This window comes from Gossypium hirsutum, chromosome D12 (assembly GCF_007990345.1).
Source record: "Gossypium hirsutum isolate 1008001.06 chromosome D12, Gossypium_hirsutum_v2.1, whole genome shotgun sequence".
Lineage (NCBI taxonomy): Eukaryota > Viridiplantae > Streptophyta > Magnoliopsida > Malvales > Malvaceae > Gossypium > Gossypium hirsutum.
Window position 1 is genome coordinate 45960595 of NC_053448.1, and position 9892 is coordinate 45970486.

General features: G+C 32.5%; 1 protein-coding gene across 1 annotated transcript; it reads left to right on the forward strand.

The window, feature by feature from the left end:
* The first annotated feature begins 549 nt into the window (after positions 1-549).
* LOC107946160 (ethylene-responsive transcription factor ERF054) lies at positions 550-2433 on the forward strand. Its single transcript, XM_016880380.2, has one exon. It carries the CDS (start codon positions 810-812, stop codon positions 2070-2072), a length of 1263 nt encoding a protein of 420 aa, XP_016735869.2. The 5' UTR covers positions 550-809; the 3' UTR covers positions 2073-2433.
* The last annotated feature ends 7459 nt before the right edge of the window (positions 2434-9892 follow it).

Sequence of the window (9892 nt, forward strand, 5' to 3'; positions counted from 1 at the left end):
GTCAGTTTTAATCACTCATTAACTACCGATTATATAAACCTAATCAAAGAAGGTTGGGTAACGAAAGTTAGACATATATTTGAAGAAGGATTAACATGAGTTGGGGAAAGAAAGACACAGATATTTTTGTTGTTCTAAAACTTTGGCTGTTCCTGTCGTTGATGAATGAAGGTAATGATTATAAAATTAAATAATAAAAAAGGGAAAATGTGGGAGGATGTGATGACACGTGCCCTTTTTCACCGACTTCTCAGGCCACGATTTCCACCCTTACCACTCACACCTGTTCATGGACTTTTTTATTCTTTTCATAAAAAGGTTGAGTATAATATGAAAATATTTCTAACAATAAAAAGAAAAAATTCAATTAATTAACTAATGCATCGGATTTCTTTTTCTTTCTAATTTCCTTCACCGAAAGCAAACCTTAGCTAATTTTAGTGTGCACGCCACCAGTTTTACACCCATGGCTATACATGGTTTTGTCAAGCCATTTTAATTCGTTATTATAGTATATATATGGGTTTAAAGGTTGAAAAATCTTATGCACAAATGTGCATTTTCGTGTGCGGTTGGCAACATAGTTTTATATTTTAATAGAAAGAATGAAAGTCAACCTGATGTTGGTCCCCGGATACCAACTTAGAGGTACGAGACTTGTATAAATTCGCTACTTCTATCTCTCTCACAAACCAAGAGTCCCTCCCTCCCCTGCAATACCAACATAGTTATTGATTACTCGTCCCATCTTAAAGCTATCAAGTTTTTATTTATATATAGAGAGAGAAAGGCGGTGCTTATTAGTATCAATGGCAGCAGCAAATAATATTGGCAAATCCAAGACAGGTGACGGTGATGAGGCAATCAAGATGCCAAGAGACCAAGTTTTGGAGATCGGCAAAGACAAGAATGTTGATTTTGGATTGGAGAGGCATGAATGGAGGCCAGTTTTTTATGAAGCTTCCATGTCTAAAAGGCCTATCAAGAAGATACGTAGCCCTGAACGTGAAGCCTCTTTTCAATTCTCAGCTTCTTTACCTCATCAATCGTCTTCTTGCTCTGTTTCATCCGATGCTTCATTCCAACCATCTAGACTGGTTTTGCCTTATGCTTTTGATGCATCTCAGCAGCCAATGTACTTATCTCAACAATACGGAAATAATCCAACTCTCCTGCCATTACCGCAACATCAGCAACATATGGTTTCCTTTACGCCTCAGCAGCAACATGATGGTGTTTACCAGCCAATGTTTTCAGGAGAATCATCACTACCGCCTCAGCAACTTGTTCAGTACTGGAGTAATGTATTGAATTTGAGTCCGAGAGGGAGCTTAATGATGATGAGCAGGCTGGGGCAGAATCGTAGACAATTGCTTAGGTCGCCTGTGCAACCGATAAATGCTACTAAGCTTTACCGGGGAGTAAGGCAGAGGCATTGGGGCAAATGGGTTGCTGAAATTCGTCTTCCTCGAAACAGGACTCGTCTTTGGCTTGGCACATTTGATACGGCTGAAGAAGCTGCCTTAGCCTATGATCGCGAAGCATTCAAGCTTAGAGGAGAGAATGCAAGGCTCAATTTCCCGGAGCTTTTCGTCAATAAGGATAAAGTTACGTCCACAGCCCCAAGTTCACCGGTTTCGTCTCCACAGACTCCCCATCAAAGTTCAAAGCCAAACCAGACTCAGAACCTTCCACAACAAGAACCTGAAGAAGACCAAGATTTGCAGTCTGTAGAAATGGAAACGGTGCGGCCACCTGAAGGAGATAATCCTGACAGTAGTTCAGGGATGACAACAGAGGGTTTTGGAGCAGGAGAAGGCGTTTGTAGTTGTGAGGAAATGGAGTGGGGAGCCATGGCAGAGGCTTGGTTCAATGCAATTCCAGCAGGTTTTGGACCTGGTAGTCCTGTTTGGGATGATTTAGATACCACAAACAATCTACTTTTTCCTTCAAATCTTCCTTTCTCCCATCAAAATCAAAACCAGCTGGATTCTGATCTCGCAAAACAACACAATTCTGCTTCTTCACCTTCTTGTCCAATGAAACATTTCTTTTGGAAAGATGAAGATTAATAGGTGAATTATAGGATCAATTTTCTTTTAGTGGTAAACCCATTCTTTGCCGGTGTGCATGTTTGCATGGCTAAGGAGGTTTTTAGATCAAACTATGACGTTTTGTTTCACAGGATTTTTGGAGCAATCAACCTCATGCTTTTCACCAGTACAGGATTTTTTTAGGGCCTTTAAGCACAGACAAAAACATGTTTTATGTTTTGTTAAAAGATAGCAAGCTTCTTTTAGTAATAAAAGGAGTTGGGGAGTTCTCGTTTCACATTTTATACTTTGTTTGTCCCTTTGGAAATGAATTCAGCAAATTTGCAGCATCGCTTCCCCTAATAAAACACAATCGTTAGTTATGTTTGTTTCTCCTCTACGGTACAGTTGTTTTGTATTGCTTGGATAAAATAATGCTGTGATTAGCTAAGCAGGAATATATGTCAAAACATTAAAATATACTATGCTTTAATCAGTGCCAAGGGACACTTCTTCTATTAACACAACTCACACTCTTACCTTCTAAATTTATTTTTTGATTAAGTCAAATAAATCATTGTCGTATTTCTATTTATTACATCAATACATATTTATTGTTTGTTTTTATCAATGTTTTCTTATATGCATAAAATAATACAGATTCTCAACAAAACAGATCTAAGTAGAGTTATAGTCATTCAAGCTTGTTGCACCTTTTTTAGTTGAGAGTTTTTCACTTTTTCGAAAAATGTTTACGAAGTATTATCTATTTGGAGTCAACAAACCTCTCAGCAAGTATTGTCTTTAGTGGAAGGTTTTATCCTCATCTCTGTTGTAAACTTGAGTCTTTAAAGAGGGGTAGCAAATTCACAAAACAGGAGCATCAAGTCAGGTGTCTAAGAAGGCAAACAATGTGCATTGCACATGTTTGCACTCAAACTCACGCCTTAAAGCGTGTATGGCAATGTTGAGTGAGAATGCTACCACTTGAACTCATTCCTCATTTACGACATCGGTTCAAACCCCACTGATAGTGAATTCTTTAGTTTTTCCGGTAGTTCACCTATTCAAGCATCCGAAGAAGCGCTCTTGCTCTATAAACCTATTGCCTCTTTAGGTTGTCTTTTTAGGCACTCAAACTTTCAGTAGAATCTAGAGATTATATCTCACCGAGGACAGTATCAAATTTATTAAAGAACTTTCAATATAATCTAGAGATTAAACTCTACCAAAGACAATATCAAACTTATTGAACGACACTTTATAAATTTCTCCCAAAGAATAAAAAATCCATTAACAAACTTAGTTCATGAATGGCTCTAGCCACAGATTTATTCTAAGCAATTAAAATTTAAAATTGAATTTGCCCATGACTTAGTCCACTTTGTTCATTGTACATGCATAAAAAAAATTATCAAACCATGCATAGAATATAATATTGATATTCTAAAATGTTATTGATGTATTCGGTTGGTCAAATTTTACATTATAACCCGTTATTTTACATTTTAAAATAAGATTAGTTGTTTAGATTTGATATTCCATCTATCCTATTATCTCATATTTTTAAACAGTGTTAAAGTGTTAGAAAACCCAAATCCTAACCTTTTGCGATTATCACAATTGTCTCCTCTCTTCGAACTATTTTCATCTTCTCCAAATTGAGTAATTCCTGTTTCAATTATAAAACCAATACGTGCTCTTTACTTTCTTTCTCATGTTTCTTGTTCACCATGCAATGTTTTCAGCCAAAACCTTGTAGAATGAATCAATTGCCTTAAATAAGGGATTTAATTTGTTGTGTTTAACTCAATTCAAATCTTCTTTTCCAATCACCTCATATTCACTTAGCATGCTTGAAATACGGAATCTTTAACCCAGACTTGAGCGGATTAGCATGTATTTAGCCACCTTTTATATTGTTTTTGGATTATACATATACCATCATTTTCAATTTTAATAATGTTTGACTATGCTTTCTTCTTCCTTTCTAATTCTTTCTTCTACCTTTATAATGTTTAACGATGCTAATCATGCTTAACATTCGCTCTTCCAAGATCAAGATGTTGGTGATTAGTTCTCTTTCCAAACTTCATGGCTTGGTTACGCAAACTGACTAAATCAAAAAAGTTCTTTCATTAATCAAAACCATCATTTTTAGAATTGGATTGGACCAATGGGTTGGATTGAAATCGATCGGGTTATCGGTCCAGAGATAGGGATTGGATCGATTGACCCACAAGCCATATAGATCGGTTAAACCAAGTTAAAATAACCTGTTGAATTGGTTTCTCTTTTGTTAATTTTTTTTTATAATTTTTTAATTGTACAGGCCCAAATTTTTACTCGGGCCCAAGAACACAAAACAATAAACCAGACCCAACTACCCAAACTCACCTAGACCTAACCCAAACCCGAGGCCCAATAACACAATAGGCCCAATCCCAAAATCAGAGTCAAACTAGGGTTTCAGCTTTTCTGAAACCCTAGTACTGCCGCCGCATGTCCCATCGGCCACTTGCCCCAGACATTAAATAACTCAAAAATCATTCGTTTAACCAATTCAAAACATGATCAAATATATTCAAAACATGCTAAAATAATCATCCTAGGTGCCTAACCAATGTACCCTTATTGGTACCACATTTATATCATTAAAACATATCATCAAAGCATCATTCAAATCCAAATTATAAACATACCAAACTCAATCCATTTTGCCTAGTACATAAGCACCTAAACATGAACTTAAATTCACATGCACATATCTAGATTTGGTGCAATTTACCATGCCATAATATGGCTTCAAACACAAACACATATTTATATTGTATATTTAAAAAAATAGATATTAAAAAAAAAGACAATGCCAATTTTTTAACAATGCTTGTGGAATAAAAAAAAAGTACACTGTCAAGTTTTTATTTGGAATATTATTTGGTATATTACCAATAAAGTTTTTAGACTCCATAAGCAATGTCAGGAGATTGATAAGTGTTCTCTAGGAGTATAGTAAAATATTAAAAAGATAAATAATTTATTAGGTATATTGCCAATGGAGCTTTCAGACTCCACACATTTCAATAGGTGTCTTTCTGAATAATAATATCTTTAAAATAAACGCATAATTATTCATTTAATATTATAACTATTCAAATAATATTATTTAAATAGTTATAATTCTTTTTCAAAAAAATCAAATAATATAACTTTTGATTAATTACACCCATTCATTTATAGGTATTGGAACACTATAAATATTTGGCTATTAAACAAATTTAAAAGAAACAAATTACACAAGGGGAATTAAATTACAACTAAAACAAAATTAAACAGGAAAAACATAAATAAACAAAATAGGGGCCAATGTAGAGGTGCTCATGGGCCGGGCGGCCGGCCCGCCCGAAATATGGGAGGGTTTGGGTAAAAATATAGGCCCGAAATATGGGCTTGGGCAAAAAAATGAGGCTCGATTAAAAAACGGGCCGGGCCTTGGGCACCACTTTTTTGGCCCGGGCCCGGCCCGGCCAGGCCCGAATATAATAAATATTTTTATTTTTTATTTTTTTAATTTTAAAATACTTTTAAAATACTTTTTTTAAAAATTTTTTAATTTTAAAATATTTTTAAAATACTTTTTTTAATTTTTTTTAAATTTTAAAATATTTTTAAAATAAATTTTTTTAATTTTTAAAATAAATTTTTGGTATTTATTTAAAAAAGGGCCGGGCCGGGTCGGGCTTATGAATTTTTTCCCGGGCCGGGCTTGGGCAAAATTCTAGGCCCATATTTCGGGCCCGGCCCGAACCCGGCCCGGCCAGGCCCATGAGCAGCTCTAGGCCAATGTACAATGCGCGAATAACATGGAGGGCTAATTCAGAAATATTCCCAGCCCTCCTAAACGCTGCGTACAACCTGGGCCAAAATGAAACAAAAATAAAATGATAGGCCAAATTTAAAAGAAGCAGCATAAACTAACTTGAAACCAAACACAAACAAGGAGGACCTGGAGTGCAAATAACCCTCCCCTTTCAAAACACACGCTGAATTAAATATTATCTCTTAAATAAATGGATAATTTTATCTTTTATTGATTATTATATTTATTTTTTTATTTTCAAATTTTATATTCAATAATTTTCAATAAAAATAATTAATATAATTATTATCAAACTAAATTAAATTATAATATAATCATATCTGAAATATATATAATTTTTTATTAATATATGTAAGTTTTTTTTAAGTTACAAGTTGATAACTGATAAAAGTAATATGTTTTAGCCTCATTCTTAATGCATTTTTAGATGATTAATTGATTTTACCGCCACTCCTCTGGTAGCCACCAACTCCACCGCCATCGTCACATCACCTGCAAAGAAGATGGCAAACACGCAAGCAGAAACGAAGACAAACATTTTTTTCTCTTATTTCTTTCGGCTATAAAAGCCAGATCTTTTCTGTTTTAGGGGGCTTTTTTTTTCTTTTTATCTTTTTTGTAATATTTACCCAGAAATATAAACAAAAAATCGAAAAAGGTGATTTTTATTTTTCGTTTTTGCATCTCTTTTTTCCATACTTGTTTATTTTTAATTTTTCACATACATATATACATACATATATATATTAAAAGCAGTTTATTTGCGAAAAAAATTTACCTTTTGAATTCACGCGGTGGCCGGCGTGGCGCCGGTACGGTGAGCCGATGATCGGTGCGGCGGGGACCTTAGAACCCCAAAGGTTGAACACTACAGAGAAAAAGAAGGAATTTTTTTTGGGTTTTTTTTTTAAAACAAGGGCTGAAATGAATTTTTGAAAGAAATTTGGGTTTAAATAACCCTTACAAAACACGCCGTTTTAGGCTTCTCTGACCCGCGCGGTGACTCGACCCAGGGGAGGATCCGCGTGTTTTCTTTAAATGGGATATTTGCACGCGCAATCCCTCCGACTTTGAAGCGCGTTGCAATTCGGCCCTTTTCGCTATTTTTTGTTATTTTTAATTTAGCCCCATAATTTTACTTTTGTTTCATTTTGGTCCCCATCAAAGCGCAGCGTTTTGGGGATTTGGGGTATTTACCATTTTGGTCCCTCTCTGTTTGGAGCGAGTTGCAATTTAATCCTTTTCGTTTTTTTTATTTCGAATTGGCCCTGTATCTTTATTTTTATTGCGTTCAGTCTATTTTTAGTTTCCTTTATTATTTAGCTAATTATTATTATTATTATTATTATTATCTTTATTATTATTATTAATATTTATGTTATTATTATCATTATGTTTCCATTTATATTTACTTATGTATTTTTTTAAATATATGTGCTGTATTATATTATTATTATATACATATTTCATATATAGTTTATTTAATATATATTAAATACTTTTTATATATACATGTATATCTATATACTCTTTTTTCTCATGAATATATGTATACATACTCATATATTTTTTTATTTTAATAATTTTAAAACATACATATACATGTTTTTCATATTTTTTGTAAATTTATTTATGTACTCATGTTTTTATAACATACATACTTATATAGTATATATATTTTTGCATTTTATAATCTATATACGTATATATGTGAAAATACTTATATTTTTATATCTTATGATTCATATATATATTTTCATATTTTCATAATTTTATGTATATACATACATATATATTTCCCTTATATGTACATACGTGTCCATATTTTATAATTTTTATCTATATTTCTTTATTTTTTTATGTTCATTTATGTATTTATTTATATGTCCATTTTTATACTTTAGTTTATTTATTTATTTATTTGCTATGGTATATGCATGATCGATTTATTTTATTATTCGTTTTTTGTTCATTTTCTTTTATTCACATTATCATGTTTATTATTCCATTATGCATATAAATATCATATTTCAAAAAAGGAAAATTTTTCAAATAAGGCAATGTTTTGCGTTTGGGAAATTCGAGAAAACATGCCCTAAGGTGCTGGGTGTTGATTTTTCTCGTTCAACCAAATGGCTTAATATCCTTTTAAAAATTTTAAAATAAGGCAATGTTTTGCATTTGGAAATTCGAGAAAACATGCCCTAAGGTGCTGGGTGTCGATTTTTCTCGTTCAACCAAATGGTTAAATATCCTTTTAAAATTTTTAAAATAAGGCAATGTTTTGCGTTTAGAAATTCGAGAAAACATGCCCTAATGTGCTGGGTGTCGATTTTTCTCGTTCAACCAAATGGCTAAATATCTTTTTAAAATTTTTAAAATAAGGAAATGTTTTACTTTTGGAAATTCGAGAAAACGTGCCCTAAGGTGCTGGGTGTCGATTTTTTTCATTCAATCAAATGGCTAAATATTCTTTTAAAAATTTCAAAATAAGGCAATGTTTTGTGTTTGGAAATTCGAGGAACGTGCCCTAATGTGCTGGGTTTCGATTTCTCGATTGACCGAATAGCCAAATATCCTCTTGAATTTCAATCCATATCATTCGAGTTTTTTTAGGATCGTATTTTAAGTCTTTCTAAAGTTTTCAGTTTTTCGACATTAAGACATTAAGTAATCAACTAGGTACCAATTTTGGGCGTATCGAGGGTGCTAATCCTTCCTCGTGCGTAACCGACTCCCAAACCCGTTTTTTCTGAATTTCGTGGACCAAAATCGTTGTTTTAATAAAATTAAATTGTTTATTAAAAACAATCGCTTTGCAAGGTGATCTAATAACACCTTATAAAAAAGGATTGGTGGCAACTCCCGTTTTCATTTTCAATATGCAAGTCGACCCCGTTTTTCAATCAAAAAAATTGTGTCAACATTAATAATTTATTTGATCAAACTAGACGAACTGATCAAATCAAGAACTAGTGATTTGACTAGTTCGATCACCGGTCTAATTATAAAAACTTTGATCAAAATCAAGAAATCCAAAATGCTCGTACTTGTAGAAGAATGCCAAATTCCTTAAGACACGACAAATTTTGATGAGACACTTAGAGCTAATAAATAGATTATTACTTATGTATTTATATTATTTATTAAGTGTTTTATTGAGTTGGTGATATTTTTATAATTTTATTAACCGAGTTGGTGACCTAATTAATAATTATTTAATTATTCAAACTTCAATTATCATTTAGTTTAATTTTTAATTTAGACTAAATTGTTTGATTTATTCATTCAATTAAATAATAATACAAAGAAATTAAATCAATTCTAAGTCATCTCCTGCCTTACTGAGAAAATGCAATTATTGTAGATGCATAGTAATCAATGCAATTTATTTCACTCCATTCAATTTGTTAGTTGTTCTAGGTTCATATATGCTATTCATTCAGAGTTATAATGAACTAGCATAGGGCTAATTAGATATATACTATTAGGCTAAAAAGAACTTGTACTATGTATATTAATTACAAAATTATTTAGTCATGGAGTCAATCCACTAACAATTACTGTAAATGAAATCCTCATTATATATCATTACGAAAGCTACTCATATTATTAAGCTTTATTCCAATTTTCTTATCATATGTGTGTCATCCTCATAAGATATTCATGATCCCCTAAGGTTAAATTCGCTCACATAATTTGATCACTTTTTCTCTTGATTACCATTGCATCTAGTATGATGAAAATGACTGTTACTTATATCGGTAATGATTGAATCATTTATCTTAGACAAATGACATATTGACATATAATGCACTAGTCATGCACCCAACATATCAACTTTTTGCTCACTACCTTGAGAGAATGGGTTTTCAATATATCAAATTGCATTAGTCATGCACATATGGTTATTCACTTATTTAGGATTTGGGTAAGTCAGACTATGAACTTCACAAGTGAATTAATCCATAAACAAATT